General features: G+C 45.3%; 3 protein-coding genes across 3 annotated transcripts; 2 read left to right on the top strand and 1 right to left on the bottom strand.

Annotated features, from left to right (window-relative positions):
- Positions 1 to 701: 701 nt before the first annotated feature.
- MRPL49 (mitochondrial ribosomal protein L49) lies at positions 702 to 4,188 on the bottom strand. The gene is made up of 4 exons (XM_070951615.1): positions 4,065 to 4,188; positions 2,700 to 2,865; positions 2,243 to 2,370; positions 702 to 871 (listed from the first exon to the last, which is right to left on the bottom strand). Exons 1-4 carry the CDS (start codon positions 4,167 to 4,169, stop codon positions 725 to 727), a joined length of 546 nt encoding a protein of 181 aa, XP_070807716.1. The 5' UTR covers positions 4,170 to 4,188; the 3' UTR covers positions 702 to 724.
- Positions 4,189 to 4,335: 147 nt separating this feature from the next.
- On the top strand, positions 4,336 to 12,216 carry FAU (FAU ubiquitin like and ribosomal protein S30 fusion). Its single transcript, XM_070950350.1, has 5 exons — positions 4,336 to 4,414; positions 7,235 to 7,317; positions 9,571 to 9,715; positions 10,711 to 10,766; positions 12,048 to 12,216. Exons 2-5 carry the CDS (start codon positions 7,243 to 7,245, stop codon positions 12,171 to 12,173), a joined length of 402 nt encoding a protein of 133 aa, XP_070806451.1. The 5' UTR covers positions 4,336 to 4,414; positions 7,235 to 7,242; the 3' UTR covers positions 12,174 to 12,216.
- A 2,701-nt stretch (positions 12,217 to 14,917) lies between these two features.
- On the top strand, positions 14,918 to 16,485 carry ZNHIT2 (zinc finger HIT-type containing 2). Its single transcript, XM_070950722.1, has one exon. The coding sequence runs from the start codon at positions 14,944 to 14,946 to the stop codon at positions 16,156 to 16,158; it is 1,215 nt and encodes a 404-aa protein (XP_070806823.1). The 5' UTR covers positions 14,918 to 14,943; the 3' UTR covers positions 16,159 to 16,485.
- The last annotated feature ends 4,419 nt before the right edge of the window (positions 16,486 to 20,904 follow it).

The following is a 20,904-nucleotide window of genomic DNA, read 5'->3' as shown; positions in this document are numbered from 1 at the left end:
GACTAAGCCAGAATTACCCATTGGGCAAGAACAAGTTTCTCAAGCACATTGTTGTGATCCGCCAGCAGCCTGCGGAGTGGCAGCCGAGTCGGACAGCGATGAGGCTGAGGGAGAACATGGACCAGTCCTGGAGGCTGGGGAAGGCCCAGATGAGGGCTCTGCGTCAGAGGCAGAGATGGGGCCAGGGCCATCGGGGAGTGAGGTGCGGACTCCGGAGCCTCCAGAGGCTGACAGTAGAGAGGCAGAGGAACAGGAGGAGCCTGTTTCTAGTGCATGTGTGAGAAGAGCTGCCAGAAGGCAGGAGCAGGTCAAGCAAAGAGGACGACTCGGGAGTAGGGCCAAGAGATGATTGGCCCCTCCCATAAGGCTTAAAACAGACCAGCAACGGCTTTTCGGCTTTGCCGGAAAACAACATTGGTAGCTTCGTTGTCTTCTTCGTCTACGTCTTGCATTTATTTTTGTATCTGTGACTTCTGAACGTTTGCCAAGAAAGGCCTTTGGCAGTTTGCCTAATTGGACCAAGGTTTGCGATAGGACTGAGGAATTTGTGTTGGGAGGAGTTCGCTTTAATTTAGTTGAACGACGGTGGGAATGAAGTAATTCTCAGCTGTTCAAATAAAGTTTGTTTTTTTCACTGACTGATTTTCCTACTACTTACTTGGGCCTGGGTCACAACACACATCTTTGCAAAGGGACAGATCTCGCCACATCTGCTATCCTTTATTTAAAAGCCTTTGTCCATCAACCACGTCTTGAGTTCTTCCTCAAAATAGCCCTTGACGCAGATACTACAGGTATTTTCATTGACTTGGGTTGCTGGCGTTTGTCCAGACAATTCTGTAAGGAAGGCCTTCACGTCGTTCTCTAGGGCCTGGAGAAAGAAAGAATAAATGTGAATTTACAGGTTACTCCTTGTATTTATTTATTTGCTTGATTTCTATAGCACCCGGAAGCCTACCAATAACCAGTGTAGGGCCTGCAGCCGTGATCTCACAAGCTCCCCCTGGCTACCACGGTCTGAACCAACTGCAGCCTGCAAGCGATCGCCCAAACAGACAGGTAGAACAGGGGTCCCCAACCGCTGGGCCGTAGCCCACTAATGGGCTGCGGCCTGTTTGAAACCGTGCCGCGTGAGTGATGGGCAAGCGTGCCCGTGAAAAGCTCCACTCACAAGTGGTGGGCAAGCACATGCACGCGAAGCTCCACTCGCACGAATGGTGGGCCCTTGCATTCGTGTGCGCAGCTCCACTCGCGCAAGCAGAGGGCACTTCTGCTCGTGCGCTCTCAGTCATCCAGAATCATGGTTGTCCCAAAGGTGCTTTTTCCAAAAAGAAACTGAACTTCCTTTGATTGTCTTTGAAGATATTTCACCTCTCATCCAAGAACCTTCATCTGTTCTGACCTAGGCTTCCTGAGACAGTAAAAAGTACACAATTAGTCCCAAAAACTAATTTTATTTCAATGGCTGTGAATTCTGTTTATTCACAGGCCATGATGAGTCACAGTTTGTAAAGAGCCCGACAGAAGTCTGCCACAGTCCTTTGGGAATAAGGCTGAGAAGCACCCACCTTTATCTCTCCTGACACGCTGCCAAAGACCTAATTGGCAATGAGCTTTGCAAGGCCACACAGAGCACAGAGTCAAAATGGAGCTTCAGAATTTAAACCGACCAGCACGAACAAAGTTGCTTCCTACAAAGGCTCACGTGCCTTTGCTCCTCCTTTATGTCTTATGAGAGGGGCCAACAGTTCCAAGCCTTACTCCTGAGTTGCCCCTTTTGTCTTAACTGTTCTTGCCTTCTGACAGAAGTGTGCATGCACACTGGGAACAGGCTCCCTCTGTTCCTCTGCCTCACTGATGTCAGACTCTGGAGGCTCCGGAGTCAGCACGTAACTCCCAGATGGCCCTGGCCCCCTCTCTGCCTCCGATGCAGAGCCCTCGTCCGAGCCTTCCCCAGACTCCAGGACTGGCCCATGTTCCTTCCCAGCCTCCTCACTGTCCGACTCTGCTGCCAGCTTTGCAGGCTGCCGGCAGACCACAACATCATCAGAACTAAAAAAGCTTCTTGGATGAGAAGCGAAACATCTTCAAAGAAAAAGCAAGGAAGTCCAGTTGCCTTTTGAAAAAGCACCTTCAACATTGACCTGGATGACTGAGAATCTCCAGAGAGATTTGAAGAATTCAAATCAACTCACAGTGTCAACAGCTCTTATACCAGCTTATAGAGAAAGGTATAACCTACCCAGATATCACCTTCAATTTTCCTGATAATAGTCAACTTCCTGGTTCCATGGTGAGAAGTATCTTTGTACACAGGTATATTGTGCATGCGTGACCGTCGTACAAAGTAAGAAATTTCAGGAGGAGGATCTGTGAAAGAATTGGAGACCAAAAATAAATACAACTATATTGTCTTTTTATATGATAAGCAATTTATAACAGAATCTGGCCAGGGAGATCTACCTGCCTCTTGCTCAGCTATTAATTTTGTACACACTTAATTTAAAAAATGTAAAATGTGAGGTGTGAAGAATTGAGTTATTAGAAGCTGTTTTTTTATTATATAATGAATGCAATTACTCTACCAAGAAGTCCTAATTTTGCTCAATTTTCCTTTCAGGGAAGAAACTTATTAGAACACTTTTTCAAATCTTATACATTAAGAAAATCAAATTTGGAAATATTTTGCCCCGTTTTACCTTGTGGTGGTCTCCATCCAGAAGGTGTAGGATACTGGTCATGTTTTGGAGGTACGGGTACTGTGGTAGGTGGTATCAGCCTTTCCACAAATTTATATTCTTCAGTGGACTCAATAATCCCTGGGTACGTCAGGTCTGCAGAATTAGACTTTCCTGAAATCTGTCTCTGAAACAGAAAGATGAGGTAGCAGTGAACTTTCCTCCCTACAAAGTTCATTTGTAATTGCTGCACCCAGTTTAATAGAAGTTGAGGAACAAAATTATGTTTTTCTGCTGGCCTGGAACCCCCATGACTGGAAAGACAAAAGGTGGCTGAGCATGATGGAAGTGAAAATCAAAAGTGAAACTCACTGATGAGCCCCAGGAATAGAGATGGGAAGACCTGGAAGAAAACTGGAAAAATTGGGGGGGAAAGAGGATTTTTTTTTCCTCCCAGGACTTCCCATTTCTACCCCAGGAAGCAAGAGAGGATGGGAGATGCATGTTAGCAGAAGACATAAAACTTAAATCGAAAGGCTAGATAACATTCAGAATGAAAGTTTAATGAATTGCGCCATCCCATAAAGAACATTCCTAAGGAGCAAAGAGATTAAAAAAAGAGAGATATTTTTGCATTTTGGAACTGGGGAGAAATTTATGGGCAAAATGCAGGGGGTTAAGCACCCGCTTCCTCTTTAAAAAGGGCCACTTTGATATAGTGGTTAAAGTGCTGGCCTACAAACCAGGAGACGCCGAGTTCTAGTTCTGCCTTAGCCATGAAAGCCAGCCAGCCCAATCCACCTCGCAGAGTTGTTGTTGTGGGGAAAATAGGAGAAGGAAAGAGCATCAGGTATGTTTGCCACTTTGAATTATTTCCAAAGAAAGGCGGAATAAAAATATAACAAAAGCAGAAAACCTCCTCTTAACAGCCCTGGCAAGCTGCAAGGGTCTGGCGGGGAAATAAGCCTGCAGTGCTTCTACCTATCATACCAATAGAAAAGGATTCCAAGCAGAGGTACCGTATCATCATTTAACCACGCAGGATGGAGTCTGGCCAACTGAACGGAGCTGAATGTTTACTGGCCAGATGCCTTTCCTGTCGCCAGTGCGGAGTTTTGTTCAGCGGAGAGAAATATCTGCCTCCACCTAGGATTGGACTCATAGCCGCCTGATTGTGAGGCGAGAGCTCCACCTCTAGGCCAACGCACCACTCTTAAGCAGAGGAGCCATATCTAGGCCGTTAGACGGCAACAAAAATCCGTTTTATTTGCCTCTTTGAGGCTACCCGGTGCACAGACCCTCTCGGAAAGGTCGTTCCAACCGCGCCAGCCCAGCCCGAAACGCTCCCCTCGGAGACCATAAACTCCCCTCCGCCTCTCTCCCTACCAGCAAAGCCGCCTGCCCGAGCTGACTCGGCCGGCCGGCCGCTCGCAGCACTAGCAGCGTCTTCCTCAGCCCGAAAGCCGCGAAAGCTGAGGGAAAGGCCGCCATCTTGGCCTGCGGAGGCGCGCGTCGATGACGTCAACGGAGACCCTGCGGGGGTGACGTCACGCGCAACGCCACGCATTGGGAGGGAAAAGGAGCCCGAGAGACGCCGCGGCGCGGCCTCCTTCCGCAGTGCGCCTGCGCTTCTCGTGGCCCCGCCCCTTCCGTCAGTCTTTCCTTTTCCTCAGTCGGCGTGAGGCGGCGGCAGTTTCTCTTCTCTCCGGCCTCCATTTTGGCTCGGCGTGAGGCGGGTGAGGGGCTTAAAATTTCCGTGTTACGGGCTGGATAGTCTCATTTATCTGAGGGTCCCGGGTTAGAAATCAACCTCCTCTCTCCCTTTCGAGGCCTTAAACTCCCATCATCCGCGGCCAAATCCTCCCCAACTTGGCTCTGGTGCTACCCATCATCCCCGGCCGCCTCTCCTTCCCTCTCGCTCTCCCGCCCCTCGAGTCTTTTCCAGGTTCAATCGGCGCGTCCCCGGTTCTCTTGCCTTGGACTACCACGCCCATGGTCCCCAGCCTCGGTTCCGATAGGGCGAAACAAATTGGGGCCTTGAAGGCTGTCGCGGTGGGAGGGGGGAAGAAAGAAAGCTATTTAAAGGGGGGGGCTGAGACCCACATTAAGTTATCTGAAATTGAAGTTGGGTTTTTTGGGGGGGGCGGAGATATACATAGGTAGTCCTCGAGTTACGACCACAATGGAGCCCCAAATTTCAACTCTTAAGCGAGACCGTTGTTAAGTGAGTTTTGCCCCCGTTTTACAACCTTTCTTGCCTCGGTTGTTAAGTGAATCACGGCAGTTGTTAAGTGAGTAACATGGTTAAGTGAATCTGGTTCTCCCCCCCCCCCCAATTTGTTTTGCTGGTCAGAAGGTCGCAAAAGGGGAATCGCCTGACCCTGTTTGTTTGTTTAATCGCGTGACCACGGGGATGCTGCAATGGTCATAAGTGTGGAAAAAATGGTCCTAAGTCACTTTTTTTTTTCCAGTGCCGTTCTAAACTTTGAACTGTCACTAAATGAAAGGTTGTAAGTGGAGGACTACCTGTGTAGGCAAGGGGAAAAAAAGACTGTGACAAGTGTGGAAGGGGATTTGATGGAAGAGATGGGTAAGGAAGAACCTGGAATTGTGCTGGAGGGAGGCCTAAGGTCAGCCCTTTTGGTGTATTGGTGATTTTAAGAGGGGTGGACTACAAGTCCCAGAATTCCTGGGCCAGCATGCTTTAAGAAGGGTGGACTACAAGTCCCAGAATCCCCTGGCCAGCATGCTTTAAGAAGGGTGGACTACAAATCCCAGAATCCCCTGGCCAGCATGCTTTAAGAAGGGTGGACTACAAGTCCCAGAGTCCTCCAGCCAGCATGCTTTAAGAAGGATGGACCTCAACTCCATGCTGGCTGGGGAATTCTGGGAGTTGAAGCCCCTCAAAATCACAAGATTGAGAAACACTGATATATAGGTGGTCCTCGATGTATGACCATAATTGACGCCAAAGTTGCTGTTGCTAAGTGAGACAGTTAAGTGAATTTTGCTCCATTTTATGACCTTTCCTGCCACAGTTGTTAAGTGAATCACAGCAGTTAAGAGAATCTGAATTCCCCCATGGATTTTGCTTGTCAAAAGGGATCACATGACCCCTGGGACACGGCAATGGTCATAAGTATGAGCCGATTGGCAAATGGCTGAGTTTTGATCACATGGCCATGGAGATGCTGCAATGGTCATAAGTGTTGAAAAATGGTTATAGGCCACTTTTTCAGTGCTGTTGTAACTTCAGACGGTCAGTAAATGAACTGTTGTAAGTCAAGGACTACCTGTATGTAAGAAAACCAATCCTAAATGGCTAACCTTCCTGTGCTTAAAAACTTCCAACACTGAAAAACCCACAACTTCCAGAGATGCTCAGCTCCACATTTCTTTTACTCTGAGAAAGGTTTCATTTCAAAGAAATCTTTTAATTTTGTATTCTTTTAATTATAATTGTATATTCTTATTGGTATGGTTTTACTGCTCTTAAGCCGCCCAGAGTTGCCTTGCAGTGAGATGGGCGGCAAATAAATTTAATTTATTTATTTATTTATTTATTTGTTTGTTTGTTTGTTTGTTTCCATTTCTATACTATTTACTATAATAAATAGTAAATAAAAGTAAATCTAGGCAGCTTCATCTTACACCTTCTATTTTTGGTTTGTGTGACCAAATAAAACAATGGCTCATTTATATTTATCAACCAAAAGTGCAGCCCATCTCGGCAAAGATAATCCTATATATTCCCTCCATCACCCTTCTAAATCCTTGATCACTGATTATCAGGATAGAAAATCCAAGCTCACATTTTGTTGTTGTCAGGAAGGATGGAGTGGATTGAAAAAGAGAGGTTAGAGGCCCACAGCTCTTCTTTGTGGGTTGTTAAACATTCTCTTTAACAATCCACAAAGCAGAGACATCACCCTGCCAACAACAGTGAATATAGTCAAGGCTATGGTTTTCCCAGTTGCAATGGATGGCTGTGAAAGTTGGACCATAAGGAAGGCTGAGAAGGCCAAAGAATGGAGGCCTTTGAACTCTGGTGCTGGAGAACACTCCTGCGAGTCCCTTGGGCTGCAAGGCGATCCAACTGATCAGTCCTAGAGGAGATCAACCCTCACTGCTCTTTAGAAGGCCAGATCCTGAAGAGGAAACTCAAATCCTTTGGCCACCTAATGAGAAGGAAGGACTCCCCTGGAGTAGAGCTTAATGCTGGGAACGATGGAGGGCAAAAGAAGAAGAAGGGGACGGCAGAGAAGGAGGTGGCTGGATGGAGTCACTGAAGCAGTCGGCAGGAGCTTAAATGGACTCCAGAGGATGGTAGAGGACAGGGAAGCCTGGAGGAACGTTGTCCATGGGGTCGCGATGGGTCGGACACGACTTCGCAACTAACAACAAACATTCTTTTTATTTTATTCACTGCTTTGTCTAAAAACAGCAAGGGATGGAAGAGATCAGTTTATTAGACACTGCCATTGTTAGGATACTCAATTTTTTTGAGGTCTTGGATTGCTAAACTTAATGGCTACTTTGCTTTCTCATCACTGCAGGTGAAACCATGCAGCTGTTCATTCGTGCTCAGAATCTGCACACCCTTGAGGTGTCTGGACATGAAACAGTATCTCATCTCAAGGTAAATATTTTTTTTTTGCTTTGTGTGAACCTTTCATTCTGATGAATACTGTTATGGACCAGTAGCATTTGTTTCTCCCAAATCTTCCTTCAGACCAAGGCAATGGCTGAAATCATTTGCAGACTGAGACTTTTTAAATCAGTTTGCAGTAATAAGTTATTGTTCTTTGATTAATACCTGATTGTAATGAGTTTTCTATTTAATCAGCTTTGGTCAAGAAGTAGCAAGGTATAAAAGAGCCTGGTCCTTAGCTCTTTCAGAATTTTATATTTACCATGTATTTTTATTTTCAAAGGATATTTTTATATCATGGAGATAACGATACTCGAAGTTCATAGAATGTTCTGCTCTTTTTGTTCTTTTTTAATTGTTGAACTCTAGTTCTGGTACTTTCTAGTTAGTCGTCTTTGGGTGAGAAACAGGGTGGTTAAAAATTGATGATTTTTTTTTTGAAAAAACAGATTTTTTAAAATTTAAATTGGGTTTTTTATATCAGATTTATTTTAGTAAAATGCTTTTGGAGTAAAAATCTATCTAAAATAGTTCTCTATTTAAGATACATTAATAATTTAGTTTAGTCAGCATGAAATGGAACTTAGTTACAGCATGAGGCTGTATATTCTGCAATATTGAGACTGTTGGTGAGTGTCTGCGGGACAGAGGTGACAGTTGCTCTTTAAAAATTATGATTTAAATTACTTGATTTAAATCAAGCCTTTTTACTAGTGATTTAAATCGACTTGATTTAAATCAAATCCACCCTGGTGAGAAATCATGCCTTAAAATAGTGTTTTAGCACAAAGCTTGCTTTCCTGTTAGTCTTTTGCAGCTTATTTTCCGGATATTTACTTCGAGGTTATTGATGGAAGGCATTTGCAGTGGCTGCTCTTTGAGCTAAATTCTTAAATCTTAAATTCTAAATTCTTTAAGTGTGAATTTCAGCTGTGCTAGAATGGAACATAGTTTGATAAGCCTATATTCATACTAAGAATTCTGTTGAAGGAACTTGGAGATGGGAAGGTGATCCTTTTCACCACAATTCTTGGGCAACATTGCTTCAAATCAGTTTCCAGATGAGGGAGTGTCCAATAGACAAATTGAAATGTAAGAAATGTGTCCTATCTAACAACGGTGGCTCAGTGGCTTAGATGCTGAGCTTGTTGATTGAAAGGTTGGCAGTTCAGCGGTTTGAATCCCTAGTGCCGCGTAAAGGGGTGAGCTCCCATTCCTTGGGAGGTAAAAAATGCAAGTAGAAAAATAGGGACCACCTTTGGTGGGAAGGTAAGAGCGTTCCATGCGCCTTTGGCCTTGAGTCATGCCGGCCACATGACCACGGAGACGTCTTTGGACAGCGCTGGCTCTTCGGCTTTGAAACGGAGAGGAGCACTGACCCCTAGAGTCGGGAACGACTAGCACATTTGTGCAAGGGGAACCTTAGTTTTAGCTCACAGCAGCTTGTGACAAGTTTTATCAGAACATTCCCATAACAACACCTGAATCTCAAGATGCAAAGGTTTCTTCTGAGACCACCGAACTCTGTAGATAACAGAAAGTTAAGAAGTAACCTGAGATCTATTATGTAATTACTTATGGATATGTATTCATCATTTTCTGAAATGAATAAATATGAATGCATCTCTTTGCCTTTGTAAGGGTGTTTCCCAGTATTCTTTTTGAGGAGACCCCTCCAATGTGCGGTGTTAAGAATAAGTTTGTTTGCTATAGATCTTGTGCTTTGATTCCACAATTTCTACATAACACTCCCCCCTCCCCTCCCAAATTTCAGTTTTTTGATTATTACAGGTCACAAACACAACATGGATCGCAAACCCTCTTTTTTTCCGTATTTGCAGACTTCTTTGTCCTTGGAAACACTCATAGTGTAAAAACTGATGAGTGCTGGCAGGACTGAAATGGAATTTTGTGTTTGTAAAGCATTTCCTAAATATTGTCATCCGCCAAATTTTTACACATGAACTTCCATATAATGTCCAAGGACCGTTGGAGGCTCCCTTCCCTTCTGCTCTCCGCTGGAGGAGCTGTAAGCGGTCTTTCCAGCATCTTCATCACCTTTTATTCAAGAGCTGTTGTGGATATTGAAAAATTATAATGCTGACTGGGGAATTCTGGGAGTTGAAGTCCATAAGTCTTAAAGTTGCCATGGTTGGCAAACCCTGCCTCAAAGGAATATGCTATCTTAGTGAGCAAAGTGTCAGTTATTTATGTTCCCACTCTTCTTTCTTCCCTGTTTAGGCTCGCATCGAGTCCCTGGAGGGCATTGCCCTTGAGGATCAAGTGATTCTTCTGGGTGGAATCCCCTTGGAAAATGATTCTGTCATTGGTCAATGCGGCATCAGTGACCTTACAACTTTGGAGGTTACTGCACGCATGCTTGGTGGTAAGTACCAAAGAGAGAGGACCTGGATGGAAGAGCTGTGAAATTCCCAGAGCTGCTCTATACAAATAAAACCCCAAAAAGAAAAAATACGCGATTTTTATTCTACAAATTTCTGTTGTGTTGGTAGAAGATACAGCCATGATGAACTTAACTAATGTTAATCATTAACATTAAATTAAGAGCCTTGGTGGTGCAGCAGACTGAAGTGCTGTTAAGTAGCACTTAGCTGCCAGCTACCTGCAATTACTGCAAGTTCAAATCTCACCAGGCTCAAGGTTGACTCAGCCTTCCATCCTTCCGAGGTAGGTAAATTGAGGACCCGGATTGCGGGGGCAATAAGCCAGCTTTGTATAAAAAAGAACACCGCTTGGGGGGGGCCGAAAGCCTTAATAAGCAGGTATATACAAAAGTATGAAGGCTGTTGCTTAACGCATTGTAAGCCGCCCTGAGTCTCCGGAGAAGGGCGGCATATAAATCGAACCAATAAATAAATAAATAACTACTCTTTATTCAGTTAACTCAATTTTTTGAGTTACAGACTCAAAAATAATTTTTTGATAACAGACAAAACAATGAAGTAATCACCTAAACTTCACAAGAGTACTTAAGGCTAAAATGTCATTGGCTGATAATTCAGACGCTTGGCAACTGATTCCTGTTTATGAAGGTTGCAGTGTCCAGGGGTCATGTGATCCCCTTTTGCCGCCTGACAAGCAAAGTTAACGGGGAAGCCAGATTCACTTAATAACCATGTTACTAACATAACTGCAGTGATTCACTTAACATCTGTGGCAAGAAAGGTGGTTAAATGGGGCAAAATTCACTTAACAGATGTCTCACTTAGCAACAGAAACTTTGGGGTCAGTTATGGTTGTAAATCAAGGACTATTTGTACATTAACCTTCATGGTCCCTTGTGACGCTGTCATCAGGCATGTTGGCTTTGTTTTCTATTCCCTGTAAAAACGGCCTCCTTCGTTTTGCTTTTCTCTCTAGGGAAGGTCCACGGTTCCCTGGCTCGTGCTGGCAAAGTGAGGGGCCAGACCCCAAAGGTAGGCAGTTCGAAATGACTCACAGTTGTGCTTGGGAAGGGTGGGGGTGTTTGGAGACCCTTCAGCCTGCTGCTTGCGGACCCCCAAGGACAGCCGAGGGCGCCTGAATTGCTGGCTCTTCATTTCAACTTCAGTTGCTGGCAGAGACCCTTCGCCTAGAAATGAAATTAGAACCCAGAACCCAGAACCCTAGGGCTGGAAGAGGACTTCAGAGGTCTTCTAATCCAAACCACTTAAGTCTAGAGACCTTACGACCATCCCATTTTTTTTTACCCTGCTGGGTGTGACAGTCATGCTACTTTACTAGCAGAAGGTCAGTGGGTGATTTCAACAGAGTATTTAAATCCTGCTTTTTGTTTATATCTTGTCTATTTTGTTGGTGGTAACAGGAGAAAAGCTATGCTAAGAGTTCCTGCTGCCAAGTTACTTAGGCCGGAAGCTTCAAGCTGCTGTTTTCATTTTCCAGCCTGGGCTTACTATTGTTTTGGTAGCACAATTTGTCCAGCCGTTTTCCTGCTTAGTTAAACCGGCTAGTTTTGCAATTGGTAGAACCAGACAGTGGCAACAGAAAAGCAGCTGCCTTTTCTTAACTTTGGCTTAAAGGGAAAGGTGGATCATATGCCCAAACTACCAGTTTTTTCCCTTGTGCCATTTCAAAGCATTTTTTTTACCACCTCTTCGGCCAGGAGGCTGCAGAAGAAAATGCTTTGAAAAGCCTTTGACGATCCCAGCTGAGTTGCCTGATCGGCAGAGGCTTTTTTTTTTTTTTTTTTTTTTCTTTTAAAAGCATTTTTTCGGCTGAAGAGGTTGTAGAAAAAGTGCTTTTAAAAGTAAAAAAAAAAGCCTCTGATGATCATGCGGCTCAGCTGGGCATTGGGGGGGGGGAAGGAATTTTTACTACCGGTTCTCCAAACCACCCGCCGCCATCGCTACCGGATCAGGTGATCCGGTCCGAACCGGGAGCATTTCACCCCTGATATGTATCCTGAAGCAATATTTGGTTCCTCAGATTCCCTCTGGATGCAACTCGCAATAGAAAACGCCTAAGTAATATCGAGACAATCATAATTTGTAAAATGGGGGGGGGGAAATAACTTTTCCTTGCTTTCATCTCTTCCCGAAATGCTGCAACAGCTGAGAAAACTACGAGAGGGGGATGTATTTTTGCGGGCTGACTTAAGGAAAGAGCTTGGGTCTCACCCAACATCAAGAGCTAAGATGAATTCTGGGAGGAGAAGGCTGGCCGTATCTTTGACTAATGCCTGCTTAATGTTCTCTCAGGTTGCTAAGCAAGAAAAAAAGAAGAAGAAAACCGGCCGGGCCAAGAGGCGCATGCAATACAATCGCCGTTTTGTCAACATCGTGCCCGGCTTTGGTAAAAAGAAGGGTCCAAATGCCAACTCCTAAAGAGCACCCAGTCATATAATAAAATCATATATATTTGCCTGGACCATTTCCTGGTGGTGCTGCTGCTTTTCCTGTTTGGGGCATGAGTGCAGGTCAACTTTTTGAGATCATTGGCAAAAGAGAGGGGGGATTTGTATGTATGTAGTTCAAGGGGAATATTTGGTATTTAAGCCATCATCATCTTTTAATGACCCCATAATCTCTTGCCGGGTGGAGTCTGGGCCCCTGAATGGAGCTAGCAGAGGGTTTACTGGCCGGATGCCCTTCGTGTCGCCAATGCGGAGTTTTGTTCAGCAGATCTAGTCTCATCGTTCCCAGAGAGAGAAATATCTGCCTCTACCTAGGATTGAACTCTCAGCCTCCTGATTGTGAGGCGAGAGCTCCCCTTCTAGGCCACCGCACCACTCTCAAGATTTTGCATTTAAGTGTTTTGTGTAAATTGTATTAAGTGTTCCTTAATCTTGACAACTTTAAAATATGTAGACCTGAACTCCCAGAATTCCCCAGGCAGCCATTAAAAAACACTGTTATACAGGTGGTCCTGACTTTACGACCACAATTCAGCCAAAAATGGAGTTTTGCCCCATTTTACAACCATTCTTGCCACAGCTGTTAAAAGGAATCACTGCAATTAGGTTAGTAACGCAGTTAAACCAGCTTTCCCTTTTGTCCGTCGGTCACAAACTGGAATCGCAGGACCCCGTGACGCTGCAGCCGTCATAAATGTGAATCGGTTGCCAAGGGGTCTGAATTTTGATCCCGTGATCACGAGGATACTGCAACGGTCGTGAAAAACATGGCAATAAGTCACTTTCCACTGCTGTTGTAAATGGTCAGTAAATGAACTGTTGTAAGTCGAGGACTACCTGTCAAAAGAGATCTAGTGGGTTGAGGACCACTTTTTAATAGGATCTAGTTTCTTTCACATTGAGGAGAGCCAGCTCCACAAAAGGACTTAAGAATTTGATGGTGAGGCCAGCAGGAATCTCGCAGAAATAAAACTGGTGCAATTCAGATTCTCAATAATTTTTTTATACCTTTTGCTTATTGTTTTTATTCTGTTTTTAACTGTTAGCCATCCAGAGGTAGTCCTCAACTTACGACCACAATAGAGCCCCCAAAATTTCCGTTGCTAAGCAAGGCAGCTATGTGAGTTTTGCCCCTTTTTGCCACAGTTGTTAAGTGAATCACTGGTTGTTAGTAAAACGGTTGCTAAGTGAACCTGGATTTCCCCATCGACTTCAAAATTTCACATGCCACCCTCATAAATACATGCCAGTTGCCAGCAGCTGGATTTTAATCATGCGAGACACCCCACCCCCGGGATGCTGCAAGGGTCATAAGTGAAATTTGGCCATAAGTCAGTGCTTTTGTTAACTTGAAATGGTCACTAAACGGAAGGGGTCGTAAATCGGGGATTTACCTATAAGCGCATGACCAGGCTTCTCTTGCTAACAAGTCTGGAGCTGTTTGGTCAAAAAGCTGGTTTATTTTGCAGCTTCGTCCCAAATCCCCTAGGAAGGGAAGCTACGTGGACTTTAATTCCCAGAATTCTTTTCTTCGAAAAACCCATGTTTAGGGGAAGGAAAAAAAAGGGACTGCTGGTTCTTAAAGCTGCAGTAGTCTTCACAACTCCCCGAAACTACAAAACAGCGTAAAAGCAAGGAGATATTGAACTAAGATACACATGTGGTTGGAAAAAATGATAAAAAGACACATTGATTTTAAACCAGAGACATTTTTACTAGAGATCTTATTTTATTTTATTTTATTTTATTTTATTTTATTAAATTTCTATACCGCCCTACTCCCGAAGGACTCGGGGCGGTGAACAGCCACAGGATGAAACACATAAATACAAAAATTTAAAATAGAAGAAAAACGAATTAAATAATTTGGCTGAACAAATTTAAAATACCCCATAATTTAAAAACAAAATAAAATTCACATTTAAAAAAGGGGAGAAGATTACCAGAGACATTCAATAAAGAATTGCAATATTTAATTGTGAATATTTTTTAACAGCAGCTAGAATTGCATTTGCTAAAAACTGGAAAGGAGAAAAGATATCTACCGATAAAGAAATGATTAAGAAAATGTTGGGACTGTGCTGAAAGGAGTAAAGTGACATTTGAAATAAGAGAACGGGAAGATAAACAATATTATTAGATACGGGAGTTATTTTATCACTGGATAGACCATAAAACACGGAGATGAAATATGATATATGAAATGAAATTTAAGATAAAATGTGTAAAAATTTGTTTTTTTTCTTAGTGGAAAAGAAACGTGTCATATATTGATATCTTGAAGAGTTTGTGAGCAAGAAAAGATTTTAACAGACCGAAACACTGTAATTGTTTGAAAGGAGGATGTTTTTATGTTGTTTTTTGTTTAAAATAAAAAAATCTTTAAAAAAAAAAATTACAAAACAAGAGATCTTGAAACTTGGCGGCTTTAAGACTGGTGGACTTCAACTCCCAGAATTCTCCAGCCAGCTATGCTGGCTGGAGAATTCTGGGAGTTGAAGTCCACCAGTCTTAAAGCCGCCAAGACCTGAGATGCTGCACGCTAGGCAACTATTACAGCAGGGCCCGGTGCATCACGGTCAATGTAGTTCTCTTCAGCGGCAGGACTACGTCTCCCAACCTTCTGAAGCTCTTTCCAGGCCGCGCCTGCGTAGTAGCGACAAGGGAAAAGGCTCGTTTTTCTCCACTCCCCCTCCCCCTCCGGAAACAGCCGAGCGTTCTCGGAGCCGCTCGGGCGACACATGGAGGCCTCGGCTGCCTGCGGCCTATGCCAGGCCGATCGGGCGCCTTACACTTGCCCTCGCTGCCACGTCCGCTTCTGCTCCGTGCCTTGTTACCGGGAGCACGGTTCCTGCGCTCGGGATTTCCAAACGCGAGAGTTGCAACTTCGGCTCCGGAGCCAGCGGGGGGATGCGGATGCGCGAGGCCGCCTGAGGGAGGCCTTTCTCCGGCTGCGGGAACTACGCGAGCCCGGGGATGCGGACCCCGAGCTAGGCCTCGACCCGCAATCCTCGGACCTGTGGGAGCAGCTGAGCTCCCAGCAGCGCCAGAGCTTCCAACAGCTGCTGAGCAGCGGGAAGATCTCGGGGATCCTGCCTCCTTGGAAGCCCTGGTGGGTGGTGGAGGCAAGAAGCCAGGAGCCACCCCTGGTCCAGCTCCTTGGAGCTCAGGATGCCCAGGACTCTCAGCCACAGCAGGAAGGAGCCAAGCAAGACCTTCATCCAGCTTCATCCGGGCTTCCAAACGAAGAGACCATCATCACTGGGGAGGACCAAAACCGACCTCCCGCCCAGGATTCGAACTCGCTACCCGCTGTTCCCGATGTGATCTGCCCGTTGAGCAACCTCACCGGCGGCCCCGTCTCCCCCCTGGTGCGCTTCCAGCTGCCCAACGTCCTCTACGCCTACGCCTACTCTCTCTCGCTCTACAACGGAGAGGCGGACGATGCTCAGCTGCTGCCCGAAGTCTGCGAGACCCTCTTGGACCTCTCGGCTACGCTGGGTACCGCCCAGAGGGTCTTCTCCTCCACGGGGGAAGCCTTGCAAGCCGCCCTGCAGGCCGTCATAGATGGACGGTACCCGGAGTGCCCGCTGGGAAAGGCCGGAACGATGCAAGCGGTGGCCCAGATTTTAAGAGGACCCGGTCCGGAGAAACAGAGCCGGTTCGCCCTGGCGGCTTTCGCCCACCTAACCAGACTGTTAAGTCGAGGCAAACGCCGAGTAGCCCCCGAGGACCAGCCCAGGATCTACAAGGCGAAGAAAAAATGCCAATTCCTGCTTTCTTGGCTGAAGGAGAACGAGGAGCAGCTCCCTTCCCTGGCTTTGGAAGTGCAGGGGGAATACATAACCTGTGTGGTGGACGCCAAAGAAGTGGGCGCGATCACCCAGGAGCTGGAGAAAATGTGGGGAGGGAAAATGCCCCCTTCCAAACAGCCTCTGATAGAAGAATTGGACTGAAGCTTCCCACCAACCCTCCATACAAAGGATCGGATGGAAACTGGGGGGGACAGGAGAGGGCCTGGGGGAGAAAGGGGCCAGTGGGGTTTGCATCGCAGGGCAGTCCCGGAGGTTGAAGCCTAAACTTGAAGAAGAGAAAGAATCAGTTCTGTTTTTCTCCTACCCCCCCAAAAAAATGGACATGGATTGGTGGCAAGAGTGGGAAAGCTGTAATTAAAAAAAGCCAAGACTAGGAATCTTTGATTTGTGCCCTCTCTTTCGTTTCCTGCTTCCTTTTAACCTGGTTAACACCCGACAAACGTGTTAACTTGGGAGTCGAGAGTGAAATCGTGGTGCGGTGATTTCTCAAATCGTGGCAACTTTTAAGATCTGGGCACTTCCAACTCCTAGAATTCCCCAGCCAACATGAGAATTGGAAGTCCGAACGTCTTAAACCATGTTGGCTGAGGAATGGTGGTTCATAAATTGAGGACTGTCTGTACAGTACAGGTTCATTTAGTGACCATTCAAAGTTACAAGAGCATTGAAAAAAAAGTAACTTACGACCATTTTTCACACCCCCATTTCAGCATCCCCGGAGTCATTTGATCAAAATTCAGACGCTTGGCAATTGATTCATATTTATGACTGTTCCAGGGTCCATCTTTTGTAACTTCCTAACAAGCAAAGTCACCGGGGAAATCAGATTCACTTAACAACCGTGTTACCGACTTAACAGCTGCAGTGATTCACTTAACAAATATGGCAAGAAAGGTCGTAAATAGGGGGCAAAACCCACTTAACAAATGTCTTTTACTTAGCAATAGAAATTTTGGGCTCAATTGTCATTAGTTGAGGATTACTAGTTTTAAAGTGGGACATCTAAAACGATTATTCAGAGACGGATGTGTATCTAGTGCCTCCTAAAAACTTGTGTTTCCCAAACAACGCAGGGTAGAAAAATTTGCAAAAAATTACATTCCAAATTCAGTAGGGTTTTTTTTCCCATCACTTTTATTTCCTTCCTCAATCGCCTTTCAAACCACTGCAGAAGTCAGTAATTCCTTAATTCTGGAGCTACCAAAGGATCCAGGGTTGAAATGTAAAATGTGTTACTACGGGTTCTGTGGGCGTGGCTTGGTGGGGGGGGTGTAATGTGACTGAGTGGGCGTGGCCAACTTTTTTTTTTTAAACTTTTCAAAGCATTTTTTCTAAGCATTTTCAAAGCATTTTTTCTAATGCTTTGAAAAGCCTCTCTGCCGATCAGGCAACTCAGCTGGGATCATCAGAGACTTTTCAAAGTATTTTTTTTATCACCTCTTCGGCCAAGAGGTTGCAAAAAAAAAAATGCTTTGAAAAGCCTCTGACGATCCCAGCTGAGCCGCGCGATCATCAGAGGCTTTTTTTTTTTTTTACTTTTAAAAGCATTTTTTCGTCGGAAGAGGTTGTAGAAAAAATGCTTTTAAAAGTAAAAAAAAAGCCTCTGATGATTGTGCGACTCAGCTGAGCATGGTGGGGGGTGGGCAGGGATTTTTGCTACCGGTTCTCTGAACCACCCGCTGCCATCACTACCGGATTGGGTGATCCGGTCCGAACCGGAAGCATTTCACCCCTGAAAGGATCCCAAGAGAGCAAGTCCAGTTTGGATCACCTCAAGATTCTTATTTTCCCTCCCTTGTTCCAATACAGGTAGTCCTTGAATTGCAGTACAACAGTTTGTTTAATGACCGTTTCAAAGTTACAACAGGACTGGGGTAAAAAATTACATGACCATTTTTCACACTTGCAACCGTTGCAGCTTCCCCAGGATCACGTGATCAAAATTCAGCCTCTTGGCCACTGTCTCATATTTATGACGGTTTGCAGCGTCCTGGGGTCATGCGACCATCTTTTGCAACCGTCTGACAAGCAAAGTCGATGAGGAAGTTGGTTTCACTTAACAACTGCAGTAATAAGCTGACTTTGTAAAAATATACAAAAGTATGAAGGCTATTGCTTAACGCGTTGTAAGCCACCCTGAGTCTCCGGAGAAGGGCGGCATATAAATCAAATTAAAAATAAAAATAAATAAAATAAATCCACTTAAATGTAGCAGGAAAGGTCATAAAATGGGGAAAAACTCACTTAACAAAATGTCTCATTTAGCAACAGATCAATTGTCCTAAATTGAGGACTACCTGCATTGTTAATCATGCGATTCAGAGAAATCCCCTTTCAAAAAAGATCTCATCGCTAGCTCCAAATAAAACACTTCACTATTTCCCATTGCAAAGAATATTTTTATTATTCCCACCATCCAATTATTTGCTATTCAAGAGCAAAAAAACACAAATGTTTTTGAGTTTTAAATGTTATTTTTAAAAGCTGGCATAATCCAACCCCCAAAGACCTTAGTTAAATCATTAAAAAACTAAAACTTAAGTGTTCTTATGTCTGAAAATCTCAAATGCCAGTTTCCAAAAGGTGTCATTTTTATGACACTGCAAATTATATCGAGTTCTCCTTTATTACGTCAGCCTGCCGATTAGCATTGCTTTGTTAATCTGTAGAGTTTAAGAAGTGGAGTTCCCGAGATCCTATTAATCTCTTTAAAAATATTCAGCTTCTATCTAGACCAGTGTTTCTCAACCTTGGGAGCTTGAAGATGGGTGGACTTCAACTCCCAGAATCCCCCAGCCAGCAGCGCTGGCTGGGGGATTCTGGGAGTTGAAGTCCACCCATCTTCAAGCTCCCAAGGTTGAGAAACACTGATCTAAACCATCTTACTGAACACTTGCAAATGTGGTGAACTGTTAGGACATCAAGAAGCATCACCAAAGTGCTCTGATTGTACCGTTGAGACCCCTGGAAAGTGTGCAGGGAAGAGCAACAAAGATGAATAAAGGTCTAGAGACTACATCGAATGAAGAACGGTTTTTGGTGGCCCCTCCAGCAGCCAAATCGGAGGAGGAGGTGTGGGAGTCAGGGTCAACATCAAGGGAACCTGAGAGCTCCGAGGGGGAAGAGGGAATGGAGCTATCGGAGATAGGGACAGAGTCGGAGGCTGGGCCGTCCGTCAGCCCTCAGATGGAGAGTCGACAGCCTCCAGGTCTGGAGGTGGCTGATGAGGAAGAGGAGGAACAGCTGGGTCCAGTGCCTGATATGCAGATGCACAGAAGGCAGAGGAGAGGAGAGCAGTGGAAATCTATGGGCCGGTCCTTAGGACGGAAGAACCACCGCTGCTAGCAAAGCCACACCCTAGCTCTGGGGATAAAAGGCAGGGGACGGAGATGAATAGATGTGGCCGACAACTATTCCTCTCCCTACCGGACGGATTTGTTAGTCTGCGGTGAGAGAGAAACTTTTTGCCGGGGCTGCTGGCGCTCCTAATAAAAGAATCATTGATTTAACTTCAGAGGGTTTCTCATGTATGGGGAGCTGGGTCAGAACAACTGTTGAGGGAGTTAGACACGCCTAGCCTATCGAGCACGATAAGGATTAAGGGGGGACATGATAGCAGTCTTCCAATATTTGAGGGGCTGTCACAGAGAAGAGGGGGTCAAATTATTCTCCAAAGCACCGTAAGACAGGACGAGAAGCAATGGGTGGAAGCCAGTCAGAGGGAGATCCAACTTGGGAATAAGGAGAAGTTTCCTGATGGTGTCAGCTGTCACTTTATACCTGCTTGTGCCTTGCTGGGTGTATTATGCAGGGACAATCTGCCATGATCTGTGGGGAAGGGGGATGAAGGGAGACGGGACAGAAAGTGCTCCAAAGTCACAGAGCTAGAAGGAGGAGGCCACTGTTGTGGCTCCGTTACCTGAGTCTGTGTTATCGGCAGGAGAGGACTCCGAGAGTGAAGGAGAGGAGTTGGCAAGGCCTCCCTCTCCAGGACCCTCCTCTCTAGCAATGCCTTCGGTGTCTGCCGAAGGGCAAGAGATAGGGCCGGGGCCAAGCACGTCCACGCAGCCACAGGTGGACAGTAATGAGGGAGATGAGTCTTGGCTGGATCCTTGGCAGCGTCGCAGAGATAAGTGCGTGCAACAGAAGAAGAGGCGTGCCAAAGATTAAGCTGAGTCACTGGACCATACCCCACAGGGTATAAAAGGGGGTGAGGTGGCCATTCAGACTCTGTGACGGACAAAACTAACTACTATCGAGTCACATTGCATCTCTGGAAACAGCATTATCTGCCTTGGATTTAATTACAGACTGGACTGGACAATTCTTGAACTGTGTGTATCTTGATGATGAGTAAAGTTCTTGGCAAGCAGCTACTGGGTTGCTGCCAATCCTCTTATCGAAAGAATTTGGTTGTCTGCCAATTTATTTAACCCCCGGCTGTCTGTTTATGTGCGTGTGTGAGACGGGGACAGAACAGATCCAACCTGGGAATAAGGAGAAATTTCCTGACAGTGTCAGCTGTCACTTTATACCTGCTTGTGCCTTGCTGGGTGTATTATGCAGGGACAATCTGCCGTGATCTGTGGGGAAGGGGGATGAAAGGAGACGGGGGACAGAAAGTGCTCCAAAGTCACGGGGCTGGAAGAAGGAGGAGGCCACATATCAACCTGGACCCAGACTGGCCCTTATAGAAACATCTTGCAAGAACTTGATTGATTGGTGGGCAGCAGGAGGCAGGCAAGCAAGCAAGCAAGGGAAAACTGGAACTTAAGTGATTTTGGCGTGTGAATCTCAGTTCTGGCTTTGCATTACTGTCATTCGCTTGACCTTTATGAAACTATACCTTTTTAAACCAATATTGTTAAGACTCGTTCTTACTTAGAG

This window comes from Pituophis catenifer, unplaced genomic scaffold, assembly GCF_029215685.1.
Source record: "Pituophis catenifer annectens isolate HBS135680 unplaced genomic scaffold, rPitCat1.0.hap2 SCAF_10, whole genome shotgun sequence".
Lineage (NCBI taxonomy): Eukaryota > Metazoa > Chordata > Lepidosauria > Squamata > Colubridae > Pituophis > Pituophis catenifer.
The sequence above is the reverse complement of the archived record's forward strand: the minus strand, read 5'-3'. Positions and strand labels throughout refer to the sequence as shown.

What these genes read in the sequence shown, in the direction of transcription:
- FAU (XM_070950350.1), top strand. Translation starts at nt 7,243, where the DNA reads ATGCAGCTGTTCATTCGTGCTCAGAATCTGCACACCCTTGAGGTGTCT. An exon ending in AAACAGTATCTCATCTCAAG is followed by an intron (nt 7,318 to 9,570) that starts GTAAATATTTTT and finishes TTCCCTGTTTAG; the next exon opens with GCTCGCATCGAGTCCCTGGA. An exon ending in TACTGCACGCATGCTTGGTG is followed by an intron (nt 9,716 to 10,710) that starts GTAAGTACCAAA and finishes TTTTCTCTCTAG; the next exon opens with GGAAGGTCCACGGTTCCCTG.
- ZNHIT2 (XM_070950722.1), top strand. Translation starts at nt 14,944, where the DNA reads ATGGAGGCCTCGGCTGCCTGCGGCCTATGCCAGGCCGATCGGGCGCCT.
- MRPL49 (XM_070951615.1), bottom strand. Translation starts at nt 4,169, where the DNA reads ATGGCGGCCTTTCCCTCAGCTTTCGCGGCTTTCGGGCTGAGGAAGACG. An exon ending in TCGGGCAGGCGGCTTTGCTG is followed by an intron (nt 2,866 to 4,064) that starts GTAGGGAGAGAG and finishes TTTCTGTTTCAG; the next exon opens with AGACAGATTTCAGGAAAGTC. An exon ending in TGGATGGAGACCACCACAAG is followed by an intron (nt 2,371 to 2,699) that starts GTAAAACGGGGC and finishes ATTCTTTCACAG; the next exon opens with ATCCTCCTCCTGAAATTTCT.